Source organism: Balaenoptera physalus (assembly GCF_965194825.1).
Source record: "Balaenoptera physalus genome assembly, chromosome: 10".
Taxonomy (NCBI): Eukaryota; Metazoa; Chordata; class Mammalia; order Artiodactyla; family Balaenopteridae; genus Balaenoptera; species Balaenoptera physalus.
The window spans coordinates 1,690,830-1,709,120 of record NC_138889.1 but is presented as its reverse complement, the minus strand read 5'-3'; the positions used below and the strand labels follow the sequence as shown (position 1 = coordinate 1,709,120).

General features: G+C 57.5%; 1 protein-coding gene across 3 annotated transcripts in view; it reads right to left on the bottom strand.

The window, feature by feature from the left end:
* Positions 1-472: 472 nt before the first annotated feature.
* IGSF9B (immunoglobulin superfamily member 9B) overlaps positions 473-18,291 on the bottom strand; it is a 45,983-nt gene continuing 28,164 nt past the window's right edge. For 2 of the 3 annotated variants that reach the window (XM_082475856.1, XM_082475857.1), the window contains exons 16-20: positions 16,876-17,037; positions 16,572-16,617; positions 14,364-16,013; positions 6,894-7,015; positions 473-3,966 (exon numbers count right to left, since the gene is read on the bottom strand). In XM_082475856.1, coding sequence (XP_082331982.1) covers positions 3,758-3,966; positions 6,894-7,015; positions 14,364-16,013; positions 16,572-16,617; positions 16,876-17,037 — 2,189 coding nt within the window. In that variant the 3' untranslated portion in view covers positions 473-3,757. Of the gene's footprint in view, positions 3,967-6,893; positions 7,016-12,841; positions 12,888-14,363; positions 16,014-16,571; positions 16,618-16,875; positions 17,038-18,291 lie in introns of those variants that run through there. The other variant, XM_082475858.1, reaches the window with a different exon arrangement.

The window sequence follows — 18,291 nt, the reverse complement described above, 5'->3', positions numbered from 1 at the left end:
CCGAGAGCTCTGTCACATGCAAGCAAAGCAAGCCTCGGATTAACCATGAGCTTTTCTTTCCCTATATTTCTCTACATAGTAGTAAAATGTACTTTATGTACAGTTCCTCCCCCCCAGCCCACCCCAATCCCCCAAAAGGCTTTTTCTAACAAAATTGGAAGAAACAGCTCCAGCTACGCACACCTTGGCCCCGAATTCTAATCCTGGCGAGTGACAAAGTCGCCCTGATGCTCTGTGAAGTCTGTTTCCTCCCTGAAGCTATCTTGTCAACCTTTTAAGAAAAAAAAAAAAAAAAAAAAACCCTAGTCAGGAAATTTCACCTGTGAATCCTACCAGGTTTCCTCTGCATGAAAAGGGCAAAGGAAAACAGCTGAAATCAGTTTAACCCCAAATTTTAGATCTCAAATCAAAAATACAGAGTATTGAAAAATATTAATAATGACTCCAATCCACAAAGGGGATTGCGCTCCTCAAAAGGGGCGCAGACCCTGCCCGCCCTGTGGGATGCAGCATCCTTCCCCTGGAGAAAGCAGAGTCTCAGGCCTCTCAGACCCGTGTCTCTGAGGAAGGCTGAGGGAGACAGGCTGGGAGCTCACGGACAAAGCTGACCACCGCGTTCTGGGCGGGGCCCACACTCAGCCCCACCTGGTCAGCCAGCAAATCAAGAAACAGGAAACCCGCTTTCCTTATCGCTTGTTTTTCCCCAAACAACTTATGGCATCACTTTACCCTTTCCCTGGTCTCCGAGTCACCTAACCTGAAACAGCTGCAGTCTCCAGGCAAGATGCAGGATGAAGGGGCAGGTTACTTCTGTGCAAGGCTACCAGATCATCCAAGGGGCAGTTTGGAAGACACCTGATCTCCCATGGACTGGAGCATGAAAGTCAGAGGAAGCTTCAGAGTCGTCACTGCAGTTGTTCAAGGGCAGAGTGCCAAGGACATCTGGTCCTTAGAAATGGCTGCACCCCACCATGCAGACATTCACAAGCACACCCTCTCGCACATGCACACACCCAGCACTTCAGTGTGTGCCTGCGACATCCCTGTCTCCATCTCATGGGCAGAGGCAACTGTATTCTGCCAGTTCCCATCGCAATCCTTACAGGAAGTACCGAACCAGCTCCCCAAGGCGCAGGAAGGTTGCCAGTCTCCGTGCACACTGTCACAAGAAGGAAGCCCTCTTGGGAGGAGAGATGAGTCCGAAGCTGTTGAGAGATAGGTCGGCCTTATGTCCTTCCCCAGCTTTGGGGACACCCAGCACAGCTGCCACCCAGTGGCCAGCAAAAAGCACAGCTCCAACCATTTGGTCTTATCTGCTGAGGTACAGGGCACAGCCAGAGGAAGGAAGGAAGGAAGGAAGAAAGAAGTCAGCACCTTTGTCACCACTGGGGATGGCTCACGGGCGGGGCCCTGTATGCCACCCTAAAGAAGCAGAGCCTTCCCCCATCTCCTCTTCTGTTGTAACCTTGGGGCCTACAGTCCCAGCACGGGGCTCAGAAAGGGTGGCCTAGTTCACCCTGAAGACACACAGCCCTGACGTCCCACGCACAGTCCAGCAGGATCTGCTCTGCTCGAGAAACAGCCACCATGAGAGTGCAGACAAAGGCCACAACTGACCCCAGGGCCCAGAGGAGGTGCCCGTGCATCCCCTGTCGGGCACGGTGGCAGAGGTAGTGCTGCCTCAGGAAAGAAGCAGAGTCGCTGCTTCGCTGGAGCTGCCGCCCGGAGGGTGGCTTGGACTTGGACTTGGTGTCCAGCGAAGTGCATTGGCCAGAAGGTGCAGGTTCCACCCGGGGGCTGGGCAGTGGACACGGAGAGGCCACAAATGCTGCCCCTGCCACTTCTTTCTCCACGATGTGTCACGTTTGGAAAGAAACTGTGGTTTTGTGACTTCTGAGGCAGAGCCTCAAGGGTGGAATTGGTCCCCACTCGCTGGGCGAGAGAAGGAAGTACGGGGCGGGTCTGCGTGGCAGCGGATTCACCCCTAGGATGGAAGCTCCCAGGGATGTGCAGCTGCCCACTCTCGGGCCGCCTCGCCTGGGTCACCGGGCTGAGAGCCACAGAAGTCTCCAGTGCTTTGACTGGGCCAACATCCAAGCAGGCATCTGGGGACAAGGGATGTCCCCAAACCCACCAAGACAGCAGCACCAAGAAGGAAGTACTTGGCGGAACCTGAGAGCCCCCTCGGTTCTCGGGTGGCCAGAAGAGCAGGCTCCTGCACAAGAGGAGGAGAAAGAGGCCAGACGCACCCCATCCACACTCAGGCCTTCTGCCCGGTCGAGGGCAGTACCGTTACCTTACTGGAGGAGAGAGATACATCGGTAGTCACTGTAAGACGACCTCGCAGAAGCTTCTGGGTGCTAAGAGTCTGAGTTAGGACAAGAATTTGGCAGGGAAAGGATGGAGCCTGGCTCCTGCCTCCCACCCCTTCCAGCTTCACTCCCAGGCCTCAGCCAGTTCTACATAAACAGACCTGGGGGAAGAGGGGGCCTGAGCACCTCCAGAGCCCAGAATCTGAGGCCCCCCCAGCTTTATCTGATCCCATCCTGTGGGAGCTCAGGTCTGCGGCGGGGTGCACGTGGGGAGCATGGAGAGGAGCGCGGGCGGGCTCCCCACACGTGGCAATTAATCAATCTGGGGAATTAGCTCCCACAAAAGGAAAGGAGGAATCCAATCAGGGCTTTGGAACAGCACTCAGAGGGTGCGGAGCCAGGCTGGGATATAAATAGAGCCGCGGCGCGTGGTGCTCGGCACAGATGGCTCCAGAGTGGGAGGCCCTCGGCCACAGGGCTCCCGGCCTGGCTGGACCAAGGGGCTGACGATGTGCTTGACTCTGAGCACAGGGCCACCTCCCAGCCCCGCTGCTAAGCAGCTTCTACTTCTGAGCCAAACCATGAAACGAAGAGAGATGCCCGTCTGGCCGTTCACCAGCCCCCTTTCTTCACCCAGAACCAAGAAATAAAGGCTGTGTTTAGTTCTGTGGTAACTCACTGCTGAACCCCCCAAAGCAGGCAGCAGGAACCATGGCAAGCCGCTGCTTCCACTCTGAATGGGAGAAGGTCAAGACAAACGGGGAATTCAGCTGAGAAGGCGTGGATCCCATTTCAGAAGGACTAATTCCCGAGATATAGACACCAGGGCCCCCGCCAGCCCCTCTCACAAAGCCCACATGCCAGCTGCCCTCTCCCTCCTCCTTCCATTGACCACAGAAGTAAACAGCATTTGCTTCCACGTACATATATATACATAAAGAAACCCACAAACTACACACATACGCATTTGCATCTATATCTATATATATGTAGAGTCTGGAAGATGGCAGGAAGTCCAGCCCTCTTTCAGGACTTGAGAAACTGAACGGAAGCAGACAGCAGCGAGAGCCATTGCTTCCTCTTTTGCACTCCAGAGAGATTTGAGGAGGTGGGAAAAATCCATCCAGTGAAGAGGGGAAGGCGGGGGAGGAAGCATCTCTCTCCCCGTCCCCAGTTCACTTCCCGAGCTCTACACACAGCCACAGCGGCCAGTCTGCCCTCAGCCTTCTCTCCTGGACACGAGGCCGGCAGGCCAGGATGCGGAGGAGACACCCGCTCAGGCCAGAGGGGGAACAAGCAGAACCAGGGTCTGAGCAGCCCTGGAAACTAACGGCCAGGCCACCCCTCCACCGGCAGGAGAGGACGAAGCCCCGCACACCCGTCGCCCGTGCCCACCCTTGCCCCTCGGCCAGCACCCTCGCCCAGGGGACGCTGGAGTTGCGGCATCACAGTAAAGTGGCGTGGCTGGGGTCATCGTGCTCCACGCTGCTGAGAATTGCCGTCTGGTCTTCCGGAAGCTGGCGGTGGCACAAGTCTGAGAGGCGGGCAAAGGGGTCGGGCCGGGAGTGTCTCTTCTTCCTCCGGAGGCAGACAGCTTCATCGGGCCACAGGACCTGAGAGTTTGGAAGGTTCTGAGCCTGGGAGGCAGAACCATCTGGGGAGGAGCAGGTGCACACACACAGGAAAAGAGAAGAGAGCGGTGAAAGGGAGAAGGCAGCCTCACCCCCCCAGCCGTCCTCTGCGGGCACGGTGCCCGGCCTCTAGAGTCACACGCCGGAATCGCCCCAGTGCAGAACGTGCAGCAGAGAAACCACGCAGGGCCCGCGCCTGGGGCCGCCCCAAGTGCTGTCCTAGTGAGAGCCAGGAAGCAGGACGGCTGTGGCTCTACTTCCTGCAGATTCACAGATCTAGTCAAGCAACATCTCTTTTTCATCTTGTATTTAATACTGAATATATTCAGTACCTTTTATCTAATATTTCTTCTATTTATCGATATTAAAGAAATATTCATACGTCTCTTTTAGTGCCTCCTGGGTAGCAGGCATCATTCTAGGTACTGGGGGTGGGACTCGGCACACTTTTCCCACCGCCTCCCCCAAGCAGTGACGGACGTCACACAGATTTTCTCCATACGCATTAGAGTCAGGTCTGGCCCACCCTGGACTGCCAGGGCCATCCCTCTGCCTTATGGTCCTTCTGGGGACACAGAGGTAAAGCCCTTGCATTCTAGAAGATTATACTTCAATGTGGCAATGGGGAGGAAGAGACAAACTATAAAGACTTAAAAACTACAGATATAAAACTGTCAGATACTGCAAGTGCTACCAAGAAAGATAAAATAGGATCACTAGACGGCAAATGAGTGAGGCACTGCTTCTACTCTGAAGGAGTAACACTGAGGCGAGTCTTGAATTATGAACCTTCCACAGACCTGGGGGAGAAGTGTTCCCACAGTGTGAAAGCCCCAGGCTAAGAGCAAACGTGACCTGTTCTGGAGACCGAAGGAAGGCCATCACGGTAACGCAGAGTGAGCAGAGTCGGTGAGGCAGGAAGGGCAGGCAGAAGTCTGTTCTGATTGCACGGGGAAGCTTCTGGAGGGTTTTTATCAGAAGTGTGTGTGTACGTGTGCATGCATGTATGTGTGTGCACACTCCCGTGACTTTCTAAAAATCACTCTGGTCGCTGTGTGTTGAATACACCGCAGGAGCCAGGACGGAGGCAGGAGGGCCAGAGAGGAGGCGCTGCTCTGGGCAAGGTGAGAGATGGGAATGACTCGTAATTCAGCTTTAGCAATGGAGACAGAAAAAAGTGGTCACATTCAGGATGTGTTTTAAAAGTTAAGTCAACAGACCTTACCAGATGGACTGGATGTAAGACGTGAAAGGAAGAGGGTCAAGGATGAAGTACCCTGAGCAACTGGGCAGGTAGGAGTGCCTTTTATGAAACTGGGGAAGAACCGAGGAGAAGCACATCTGGATAATCAGTAACTCTATTTTGGACACGGTAAAGGCTTCCAGAACATCCAGCTGCATATGGAGCAGGCACCTGGAAATATGAGACTTGAGCTCATGGACAAGATCTGGGCTAAAGACGGGGGGGCATTTGGGAGTTGTGAACATATGACAGGGAACAGGACCGCTGCAAGCAGAACAACAGAGAATACAGGCATCTCGTGGGACTTCTTTGCAAAAAAAAAAAAAAAAAGGATAATAGATAAATGATAGGTAGGTAGGTATGTAGACGGGTCTTAACCTGAAATGGGCTTAAATGGGTTGAAAATTCAGCTTTGGGCTCTAATTTCTCTCCCAAAACCTAAAAAATTCATTTTCTTTCTCTCCACCTCAGTATTCCAACCTATAAACTAACAGGATAATAGTACCACCTGAAGGCTAAGTGAGAACTAAGTACTCACTGCCTCCCAAAGATTCAAGGGCCTCTGTGTATCACTCTTCCATAACCCAGCCTCTGCAGAAAGTTGCGCTCTGGTAGATAAGAAAGACTGGCAAGGAAGCTGTGCAGTGGTCTTCTTGGACGGCCTGTCACAGCACTTCTAAAACCACTGGTAAAAAGAGAGCACGTGATAAATATTAGGGAATTTTCTAAGTCTGAAAAAGGGCTGAATTATTTTTGCACTGTATTAGAAGCTACCTATCGCTGCTGGATAAACATCACACATTTCAGTAGTGGTGTCCTTTTTATGAAATAAGGCAATTTCACTCTGTCTCATGGAGAAAAGTCTGGCCAGCCCGCAGAGGCTGAGTCCATGCCACAGTGACCCCTTAACACTGAGTAGGACCCCAGAATTTCATGTCCAACCAGAGGCCTGAAATGATAAAGAGGAAATATTTAAGGAGATAGGGATATGTCCAAGGCATATGGCAGAATGAGAAAAAAAAAGTACTATTTATGTTGTTAAAAAATACAGGGGACTTCCCTGGTGGCGCAGTGGTTGAGAATCCGCCTGCCAATGCAGGGGACACGGGTTCGATCCCTGGTCCAGGAAGATCCCACATGCCGCGGAGCAAACTAAGCCTGTTCGCCACAACTACTAAGCCTGCGCTCTAGAGGCCGGGAGCCACAACTACTGAGCCCGTGTGCCACAACTACTGAAGCCTGCGTGCCTAGAGCCCGTGCTCCGCAACGAGAAGCCACCGCAATGAGAAGCCCGCGCATTGCAATGAAGAGTAGCCCCCGCTCACCGCAACTAGATAAAGCCCGCACACAGCAACAAAGACCCAACGCAGCCAAAAAAAAAAACACTAAAACAATGCCATGTATTTTCTAAAGGTGTATGCACAGAAGGGTTCTGAACACACACACCCCCAAGAAGGATGGTTCCCAGGCTGGATGAAACGGAACTGGGAGGATGATCAGAGACTTTTAACCTTACTTTCCTCATATTTTGATATGAAAATTCTATTTGCGTATTACTTGACAATTAGTATTTAAGAGAAGCAAAGACCGAGATAAGCTGGAGGAGTCGATTGTGCAGAGGACCCAGGGCTGGGCTCCTGAGCCAGACAAGTCCATAGCGGCAGGTCAGGGTGGGGAGAGAGGAGCAGGGTGCTTCTCGCCATTTACCGGATCGTTTCTTTGACTTCGAGGAGCCCTTGGATGACTTTTTGGGCTTCTTTATCCGTTGGTATTTCAGAGCCTCCAGCCTCTCAGGTACAGCAGCATTCCCAGGCGCAGGTGGATGTGTCCTGGAAGGGACAATTGGAGAGGCACAGGTCAGCTCCCGGACGAGAGAGCTTTGGAAGAGGAGCTGGAAGAAAGCCAAGTAGCTGACCCAGAGGAGACAGAGCACAGCTCTACGGAGTCCCAGGTGCCCGCGACGGCTCCTTGACACCTGCCTTCCTGCTGCTCCTGGAAGAGAGAACCCCAACGGGGAGCTCCAGCAGTGGGAGGCCGGCTGCAGGTGGACACCGATCTGCAGAGCCATCAGATGACCTAGGAAAGGGAGAGACGGGCTTTAACGGCGAGCCCATCACATGGCACTCAAGCTGGGGCAAGGAAGTCGGAGAAGGAAGCAGCTTTGACGTCTGAAGTGTGTGGATCGTCACAGTCAAGACCTTGCAATGAAAAGTAAAGGGGCAGATTAAAGGAGGGGAGAACCCCACCCCCCACCCCACTGACTGTCCTCCTCCGGGAAAGACAAAGCCGGGCCGGACGGGGACCCGATGCCCAGTGACATCATCCCCTCCATCGCCAAGATGCAGGCAGAACCCCGGCAGCCAACAGCAACTAACAAATGTCGTCCACCAACATTTCAGCAGCAGACTGGGCTCAGGCTTCATCAGTCACGTGAGAGAACAGAAGAGGATGGAAGTGGGTTGTGACAGTGAGAGTGTCCCAATCAGGCAGGCTTGCAAAGCCCGTGACATCCGCAGCAGGTATCCAGTGGGTCCATATTTTAAGGTTCGACAGAGAAACCAAGGTTATGGGAGAGGAGACCAGCTACGTCAGCGTCTCTTTCTGCCCCAGTTGTCGAGTGGGTGTAGCCATTTGCCTAACAGAGCAACTGCATGGTTAGGACAAAGGCAACAACTTAACTGGAGCCTGTGCTGCCCAGGTGACAAAGGGGCCCAAAGAGAGCTGAGAGGATGGACTGTCTGTGACAGTCTGCGTTTACTGGAGAGAACTGTTCAAGGGTCATAAAAGAAGAAAATCTAGAAGACATGGATCAATGCCATTTCTTCTCAAAGTAAGCCAAACTTGGACCCTGAGGAGTAAGGGGGGGAAGAGAGAGACAGGTCGCTCTTTCTTTCCCTCCAGTGCTGGCATTAGCATGCCATCAGGGAAGCAGGGACACTCCAGGACCCTGGTGGATGGGGGCGAGTCACTCTCCCTCCATCCCCACACCTCCCTCTTCCATCTCCCTCACAATCAGTGGTGGGTAAATTCTGATAGAAGAGAGTAGGACAGCCAAACCTGTGAGGGGAAAAAAAAGTCCCCAGTGGTGAGCAAGCAATCTAAGATTTTAAAAAACAAAAAAAAAGAGGGGTGGGAAGACTACAGCCACATCCCCCCAACATCAGATATCTCTGTAGGGACGAGAAAGTAAAACATACAGACTAATTGTAGATAAGCCTCTGGTTCCTGGGGTTTCTTGCACTAACTGACAGTGAAGCAACCTACATCTTCTTTGATGGATGCCATCATTCCATCATCCTTTAGTAGATAAAGCATGGAGAAGCTCCTCCCAAGTTCAGGTCAGAGACGTATTAATTTTCAACAGCCCCCTAAGAGCACAGAACTAAGAACCCAGCTACATGCACACACGGTCTCAGAGAGAAGGAGTCCAGCTCACCACTGGAGGTCGGGTCTTCACCCCGAAGACCTGACTGCCAACTCCCCCTTCCTTCCTCTTTCACAAACCCCACAGCCTATCCATGGAGACCCTGCACAGCAGCAGTTGGAAGGAAACTTGGGAGGCAGACAAAGGTTGGAGATGGCCAGGGCACGAGGGAGCATGACTTCCCAGAGCTGATGCCACGTCCTCACCCCCCGCTCATCCTGGACTAAGGCTTCTTCGTGCTGCCTAAAAGGAAAAAGACATGAATCCACAGCTCAGTTCATCTGCCTCCCGGTCCTGGCCAGCGTCATCCAAAAGGCCATACAAATGAATGGTGTACAGTCTGAGGCGGCGCATGACAAGCAAGTGGACCCAGGGTCCAGTAAGCAAACAACGCAATTCAGGGTGACCCTCTGGGCATGAGAGAAATGGGTACAGGGTGCCCCCGGAAACTCCTAGGGATTCTCCAAGCCAGCTGAAACTTCCAGGGACAACATTATTATTACAAGCAACATATTACTACTATTATCACTTTTATCATACAGCATTTACTTACCACTTACCATGCCAGGCACTGATCTATGTTCCCTGCAGTAATTTTCTTTAACCCTTACAACATCCCTAAGAGGCAAATACTGTGTTGACCCCACTTTTCAGATGGAGAAACTGAAGTTAGAGAGGTTAGGCAGTTTGTCTTATAATCCAGTTATCACGGGATAAGAGCCAGGACTCTCAACATCAGATAAACTGCGTGTCCAGCTTCTTCCTCAGGGAAGCAGGTACAGAAGCTACATGGAAGGAAAACACTGCTTTTGCATTCACCTGAGCAATCAGCCTGCCCTGCATGCACTCGCTGCCACAGTCACTGACATTCTCTGCTTCGGTGGCAGAGCCAGAGAAGACAGACCAGGGAGGGAGAAAGCTGGCTCAAGTGATGCCCTCAGGCAATGATTCCCGAGCAGCAACAATCCACTGAGGGGGGTGGGGGGGAAGCCAATTTTCCCTTGTGAAGCAGCCAAGCTCCAGCTCTTCCAAGACACCTGCTGTCCACCTGTTTTCGCATTTGGCTTGGTGCTCAGGGCTCAGATGCACGACCCGAGAAGGCTCCACAAGGCACTGGAACACTCTCCCGGTACAGGAGGCAAAAAATAAAACCAAGAGTCTGGAAGGACGGGAGGTGCAGGGGAAGGGGCAAAATTGGTCTTTATATTCAGCTAATTATGTAGAAAAGTCACATGAAATGTGTCCCAGCAGACTGGAATCAAACCACCTCCCTTCTCTGGGAAGGGGGAAGGGGGACCATGTCCCCTATCAATGCCAAGCCCCCCAGGGGACTTGCAGGTGCCAATGACATTCAGACAGTAGGAAGCTGGGTGAAGCAGCTCCATCCCATCCCTGGAACAAGGGCAGGAGGTCGGCCAGGGCTGACCAGTGGGGTGCCCTCCAGGGAGGTGAGGCCGGAGCTCTCTTTCCAGTCAGCCCCAGTTCTTCCAGAACACACAAGAATTCAGCAAACTTGGACCCCATCCCCCAGAAAGTACGAGCATTACTGAAAGGTGAAGGCCTGAAATTAAAGCCCAGGGGCTTCTCCGGACCGTGTTCCCCATGAACCCCAGTTCTCTGTCCCACAGGTGTTTCTTTGTGGTTCACACCTACCAAAGACAGCCTGAAATTGACCTTAACACTCTCTTTTTCTCTCTCTCACTTGTTATAAAATCCATACAAAATCCAAACCACAACCATATAGCCCCAGAGGCCTTAAGCTGCGTTATATCTCTATGCTCACCCAGAGCAGTGGAAGACAGACACAGCCAGGTTCAGAAAGGCAAACCACAGGGCAGGACAGTCGAAATCCTCCGGACTTTTCCTGCCCTCCTGCCCCAAGAGCTGGCCGTTACCCCCAGCGGCTGCTGTGCCCAGTGACAGGCAGGGCAGTGATGAAGGAGCACTTCCTTCCTCTCCTGAGCGCACACTCTGATGTCTGACTACAGGACTGGGGTGGAGACCGAGGAAACCCCCTCACATCCACAGTGTAGCCAGGACATGGGTGAACCCACCCTCTGTCACAGCACAGCCAGCCAGGAGTTTGGAGATAGGTGCCCACCAGCTGCGCCCACAGACAGCCCCCCTCTGGTGGGCCCAGTGTGTGGCCTCCGAACTCGGGAGAGGCTTTTACCAACGGGACCTCCTTCCCAAGGTTCACCCAGTACAAGGGGCCGCAGCACACTCCCAACCCACCTGCCTCATGGAGGCCAAGGTCAGTATGAACAGGAAAGGGGATCAGAGGGGATGCAAGAACAGGGCCGCTACTGGTGTCAGACAGGGAACTGAGAGCCCCATCCACAAAGGGACAGGTCCGAGAAAGGAGCTGGGAGGAGGAGGAAAGGGGAGAGGAGGAGGGGCGGGGCGGGGAGTGCGGGAGCAGGAACGGGAGAGCGAAGGAAGTGGGAACAGAGCAAGGACACACGTAGACGAGACGAGTCACACCTTCTCCAACGACACCCAGCGGGGACACGTGCAAAGGCAGAGTGAGGGGGGCGTCCGAGGAGGAGCCTGGCTCCTACAAAGGCCCAGCAGCCTCCACCCAGAGCTCCCAGCAGGCAGCACGGTGAGGGCCTGACTCTCCAAGGCTGAAGAGCTGGCCGGCCCGGGCGGAAACCATCCCGCATCGCGCCCCTGGTTTCTGGGTTTACCACAGCAGTGAGAGGACACTCAGCAACCCCCCCGGTCTGGCAGGTGGGGACACCGGGGAGGGGGTCACAAACGAGAACGGGGCCCGGGCCCAGGCACTTTCCCGGAGTGGAGTGAGAGCTGGGCCTGGAGTCATCACTCCTCTGGGGGCAGCAGGGGGGTCACAACTGGGGGCACGGAGGACAGCAGGAAGGTGGAGGGCGGTCCCATCACTGTCACCCCGTTGGCCGCTCATAACTACGCTGTCCCTGGTCTCCCCGAGCTCATGGCTGTGGCGTGGCACCTGGCCAGCCTCACACAATCCCGCAACCTCTGGCTGCGGACACTCTCATAGCTGCAGATCATGAGGCGATGGCACGGCCGTCCTGTTTACGGGAGGCCATCCTTAACGACTAGAGGAGACGGATGGTCATGAGTTAGGACCGTGAGCCCTCCTGCCGTCTCCAGGTGGGGAAGGGATGCAGAGACTTCAACCCGGGAAGCCAGAAGCGCCCAGAGGAGGCTCCCACTCCCATCTGAGGGCCTGGTGCCTGCACTTGCTTGTTGCCAAGCACGGGACGGGCGTCCGCGGCAAAAGGAAGCACCTTGTCAGCTGCCGTGACACTGAGCAGGCCTCAGGTGACCACAAAAACCTCTCAAAGAGACTTGGCACCCCTCTGCTGTCAAGGTCCTGAGACCTCCACCTGGAAGAGGAGTCGCCCACGTGGACAGCAGAGCTGCCTTCTGCCCGGGGGCCTGTCCTCTCCTCCAGCGGAGCTCCTCCAAGACCCCTTCCCGGAGCTGTGGCCCAGGGAGATCAGGAGTGGCTACTGCAGGGGCCTTGAGAGCAACGTGAGCCCGCGGGCGAGGTCCACGCCTCAGTCCTGTGACAGCCAACAGGCTGCAGGGCAGGCTCAGGAGTGGTGACCTCTCCCTGCCCCTGCCCCAAGAGGATGACAGGTGGCCTCGTCCTGAGAAAGACCCGGCTGGTGAGGAAAGGAGCAGGGCCATAGCCCAGCCCCGTGCTCCTGGGAGGACCGATCATCAGTAGGATCCCAAGAGGACAGTGAGGGAGCGGCCACCCCAGGGGAAGATCTGCACCCAGGGGGCTTAGGGAAGAAGGGGGTCTCTACGCCTGCTACGGGGGAAACCGGGCAGAAAGGGGCCGGTGCTCCGAGACACCACGTGCCCAGCCAGGTTTCCAAGGTGCAGAGGTGCAAAGCGCTCGTAGGCATTCTAGGCCCCTCAGGGTGCATGCAGGGCCCCAAGGGCTTCTGTGGGAAGCTCTGGGCAGCAAGATGGCGAGGTGTCTGAGTGCAAAAACTGCAGGGAGGCTCTGGGAGGGGCTCAGAAGCTGCAGCGAGGCGGTGCGAGCGAGGCCCGGCAGCTGTGGCAGCAGCAGGGCGTGGGGACCCAGAAGCCGCGCGCCATCGGAGCAGAGGCTGCCGCCCCACAGAGGGGTGAGGGCTGCGGTCTGGATTCCCCTGTGGAGGAAGCGCTGGCCCTGCGGAAGCCCGTCCGCTGGTCCGCCCCCTGCCCACCCACCCAGCCGGAGCTCCCTTACCTATTGAGCTGAAGAGAGGCTTGTCTCGACAACACTGCCCAGATAGCTGAGATCAATCAGAAACAAAGCGGTTATCAACACGGGTGCGAGGGAACCACCCACGCACACCCAGAGGGAAGGGGAGGAGCACGGGGACCAGAGAACCGACAAGCGACAAGCGAGGCCAGAGAATGGGGTGAGGAGCAGTAAGGAGAGAGACAGAGACCCAGACGGCACGATGGGACGAAGCAGATGAGGGCTGCACAAAGCACAGACGACAGGGCACAGCCCCCCGCATCTCCTGCACAAACAGCACGCAGCTCTCCTCCACCTCCCGAGCCTGCTCCCCACCTGAGCCGGGGTGGGAGGTGAGGCTTGTGCTTCCAGGTACCAGAGTCGGGGGGAGTGAAGGGGGCAAGGGAAGGGCGCTGGGCTCCCTCCTCTCGACCTCCTCCCGTCTGCCTACCACCAGGCCAGCCTCCTCTGGACTCTGCTCCCCTGCACAGGCGGCCACATCAAGAAGAGACCAAAGGACGGAACCGGGGCGGGGGGGGCAGGAGGGATGGGGGACTACGGACGGTGCAGGCTCTTCCCAGCAAGTCGGGCCAACCCAAAGAAGATGGAGAAGGAAGAGAGACGGACAGAGGACGGACTTGGGAGGAAGTAGTGGGAGGAGGAGGGAGGAGAGCAGAAGAAAGACCAGAGAGAAAGAACACGGGCAGGCGTCCAGGCTGACTGGTACCTGGCACACCAGCTGCTACAGTTTACAGTGGGCTCCCCCAGGCCGGCTGATCGCAGGGGCTTGTCTGTCTGTCTGTCTGTCTGCAGCTCCCTGCGAGGCACACAGGTTGGGGTGGGGTGTGTGGCTCGGGCACACAGTTCAGAGGCCTGAGATTTTGCTCCCAGCCTCCAGGACGCAGCCTCCAGGGAGGCTGGGGGGCCAGGTGGAGGGGGGAGGCGGCAAGCACTAGGCTGCCTAAGGGCAGGAGGTTGGGGACGGGAGCTTGCTGGTCCAGGGAAGTCAGGCCCCAGGGTCCTGCTTTCAGGAGGCTGGGGACGGGAGCCTGCTGGTCCAGGGAAGTCAGGCCCCAGGGTCCTGCTTTCAAGGAGGAGAGGCTGAGGAAGAAAAGGAGGCTGGATACAAGGTCTCTGGGCCAACCCTGGAACCACCCAAAGCCAGGCTCACGGGGACGTGGTGGGCTCTCCACTCCAGAAGGCCCCGGGGGACCACTCATGGGGACACACCACACAACCCCCCCCCCGGCCATGTCCTCTCCCCGGCCCCCGGATGGCCTCCTGAGAGCTCTGGGCTGGGTGGGGAAGATCCCTCACGCCCCTGGCAGGGTACCTGGGCAGGTAAGCCACACCCCCACCCCAGTGACCACGCCCTGCCTCTGCCAAGACCAGCACTCCTCTCCCGAAGGGATGCTGCAGCGTGTCCCGACAAGCCCTGTCAGTCGGTGGATGGAAGGGCGAGGGCAGGGGAGGGAGGGGAGGAAGACGACCAGGCGGAGGTGGGCAGGAGAGGCCGGCTCACACTCACCCTGCAGCAGGCAACGGCGGCGGGGGGGGCTCCGGTCTGAGCAGCTCCTCCCCCGCCCTCCGAGGGGAAGGCGTCTGTCCAAATACATCCAAGTGGTCCACAGGCCCCGCGGGGCCCGGCGGAGGGGAGGGGTAGCCCGTGGCCAGAGTGGTGAAGCCCACCGTGGGCCGGTAGCTGGGGCTGCCGCTGCGGCTGCTCTGGGACGGGGAGCCCGTGGACGGCGTGGACTTGCGCGAAAAGCTGACAGCAGCTGGCGGCTGCAGGGCGCTCTCCGACGCCTCGGCGGGCTGCAGGAGGCCGGGGCGCGGCCGGGCCCGCGCGGCGAGCTCGGGGGAGCTGGTTCGCGAGCCGAGGGGGCTCTGGGTCAGAGGCGAGAGCCGGGAGGGCTGTAGCACCACTTGATGTAAACTGGGCTCGGTGCGCCTGGCCTGCCGGGGGCTGGGCCGGGGCCGGGGCTGAGGCTCGTACCACGGGGTGTCCAGGCCCAGCGTGCTGGGACCGCCGTGCGCCCCCGGCTCGGCTGGCTCGGGGTAAGGCAACACGGGTATGCCCATGCCTTGGCTGGTGTGTCTCAGCTGCCCTTGGCTCACCAGAGGTTGCACAGGCCTGTCCTGCCACTTGGCGGCGGGGGGCACTGGGGCAGGGCCTCTGCCCGGTGCCTTGCCAGCCCAGCCCGTGGGCGCCTCCAAAGACAGGATGCCCGGGTAGGCTGCGGGCACCTGCAGGGAGGCGGGCGGCAGTCCTCGGGGGAGGCCGGCCGCAGGCTGCAGACTCTCGGCCACATCACATGGGTGCAGCTGGTGGGGGAACATCACGGCCGGGGTCTCCAGTCCCCCAAAGGGGAACTCCGGCCGGCCCCAGGGCTCTGGGGAGCGCCCGCCGGTGGGCGTCTGAGTCAAGGGCAGCGTACTGTTGGAAGCGTTCTCTCCGTTCTCCTCGGGGATGGTGGCGTGGCCGAAAGGCCCCTCGGCGTGCAGAGGTGGCGAGGACATGACAGAGCTCAGGGGGCTGCCCACCTCCGGCATGTAGAAGGGGGGCGGCTCCACCTCCCCAGGGCTGCTGCTGCTGAGGTACCCGTAATACTGGCCGTGGTGGAAGGGCCGGGGGGCGGGTGGCCTGGCTTGGCCAGTGGCCTGGAGCCGGCCCTCCAGGCCGCCGGGGCCCTCCAGGCTGCGGGGCTGGAACCGAGGGCTGTATGCTGGTGGTGGCAGGTAGGACTCCTGGCTGGACGACAGAGGGGTCAGCTGGGACTTGAGGGCGGCCACAGACGCGGGCACCAGCGGGTCTTCATTCTCCTCGTCCGACTGGCGGAACTCAGGGTACATGTCGGTCTCCTCCGCAAAGGGGAAGCCCTCGATGCGCCGAGCCTTAGCAGAGGGCTCCGCCTCGGAGGGGCCCATCACGAAGCGGCCGTCGGGGCCCCTGCTGATGAGCTCGATGGGCGTGGTGGCCTCCGCCTCGGCCTCCGCCTTGGCCACGCTGTACTTCTTGCTGCTGATGGCCCTCTTGGTCTTCTTGTACAAGGACAGCTCCTTCTCCCGCACGGGGCTCAGCATCCTCTTGGCCGCCGGCTGGCCCTGGTCGTCGGAGGACTCGGACGGGGCGCGGAGCGTGCGGATGCTCTCGGGGCTGACCTTGCCGGAGGACAAGCTGGGGACAGGGAGAGAGCAGGAGGCGTGAGGCGGCTCAGAGGACACTACTGCTTTCCGTTCTCCCTGCAAAGCACCACAAGCGCCTAGGAGGACGCTCGTGAGGAGGAGGAATGCTGGTGGGCTGCGTGTGCCGGCGAGAAAGACTCTGGCCGACTCTCCACTCCCAACTGTCTAGGCGTGTGCTGTCCACTTTCCAAACGGACGCCTCGTTTCCACGTTTATTCTGCCTGCTCCTATGTTTGCCACCTCTCCCCGGCCACACCTGCAACTTCACTCCCAGCTCAAGGAATGCAAGCTCATTTTAAGAGTAACTTAAGCAAAAGGCACATTAAGAAGATACACCTGTTAGGATGGAAAAAATCAAAGAAAGAAACAGCTCGTCTACTATTCTGGGTCATCTACACTACTGCTCCCCCGCTTAGCGCGGACAACTTAAAATTACCATGCAGGTCAGTTAAGGGAAAAGAGCTTGGAAACACTGTCACGGGACGGAGCGAGCCCTCCACCCTCCACCCCAGACGGCCGTACCCTGTCTCTCTGGGGCTGGACCACTTACGGAGACTCCAGGCTCTTCCTGCAGTGCGTGATGGAGAGTGGAGGGTCTGGAGGGAGAAAGAGGGGAGCCCGCTGAGGCCTGACGCCACACAGCCCTCCCCAGCTGTAAACAGGGCCCAGAGCAAAGCCCCGCAGGGAAGCAGCACCCTAGCATCTGGCACATCCGGGTCCAGGATCACGTGCCCCCACCGGGTCTGCCTCCACCCTCGTTTCGGTCCCAGCCGACTCTCCCACCATCAAAGCAAGTCCCGTCGGCAGCTCTGCCCACGAGGTCCCAGTTTCCCTGTTTTCAAGGCGACACCTACCTTTCTTGCGCTTGAGCTTCCGCTTGCGCTGCTTGTTGACAAAGCATGCAGCCAGAGTGCTGAACAGGATGGCCGCAGCCAGGAAGCATATGGTGGCCACGATTCCAGCCAGTACCGGCCGAGCCAGGCCATCCTCGGTCAGGTCCGGCTGCGGGAAGATGTCTGGGGGGATAGGGGGAGAGCACGGGTTAGACCCTCCCTCCCCAGGGCCCCAGGTGGTTCCACAACTGTGTAGGACAGACATCGCTAAGGCTCCGCCCTAAAGATGAAGAGGTGGCGTGGCGGGAAGACAGAAGAGAGGGCGTTTACAGAGCCGAGGAATCGCTACCTGGCTTGTGGAGAGGAAACACCATCTGTTATCTCTTCCCTGTGGGACGCCAGCTCTGTGACGGTCTGCGCTGGCCCAGCACCTCACCAGCCACCCTCACCTACCAGCACGCTCTACACAGAACCCGTGACTAGCTGACTGGACACTGCAGGGGCCTAAGTGCCACACGGGCATCGTGACTCCCACCAGCCTCTCTACAGGACCAGGGCCCAGAGGGTGAAACTCTGCAGCAGCAGCGGGGCTGTTGCCCCAGGACGCAGGTGCCCCTTCCTAACCATCACGGTGCAGGCAGGCAACTTCCGCAGGGGGTCAGCACATCCTGGTCCCCACAGGCGTGTGCTGGCACGGATAGGGGCATCAAACAACGTCCCTGTTCTACAGGCAGAAGTGAGCCTCACTTGGTGCCCAGGTTCGCAGAGCTCAGAGTGACAGCCAAGACTGGACCAGTCCACTGCGTCACTTGTCACCTGACAGTTGTGTTAGTAAGTGCTGCTCTGCAGGCTCATCAAAGGCGAAGCCTACGTATCTTGATACATTTGGCCAGAATCCATGGCCATGTCGATGACAGCGATGGATTAAAACAATCCAGATCATGCTGACTGGCTGAGTAGAAAATGAGGGCTCAGCCTTTGGAAGTGGGAGGCTTCAAGACAGGGAACGCTGAGGTAGCTGCATCCTTGTTTACCACGGGAACCTCCCGACTACCGGGAACCAGACATAAAGCCACCGAATGCACAACAGTTCACGAGAGGCACCCCCAAACCCTCAAGTCCTCTCTTCTAGCTTGGCTGCAGCTCTCTTCCCTGGAGGGAAGCCAAGACAGAAGTATGTTTGTCTCTGCTGCTACAGCAGGCACCTCCGTGTAGAAAAAAACAGCTCCACAGTGCCTAGTACACGCAACAGAAGTCACAGCCGCTCCCCCCGGGGCTTTCTCACCCGCCCACCCCCGCCCTCCCCCGCCCTCCCCGCTGCCCCCATATCTCTCCCAGGCCCGAACACGAGCTTCTTGGCCCAGGTCTCGCCCACTGGCTCCGAGGGTCTCTGCAGGCGCTGCCTGAGGACGTGAGCCACTGCTGGATCACTAAGCA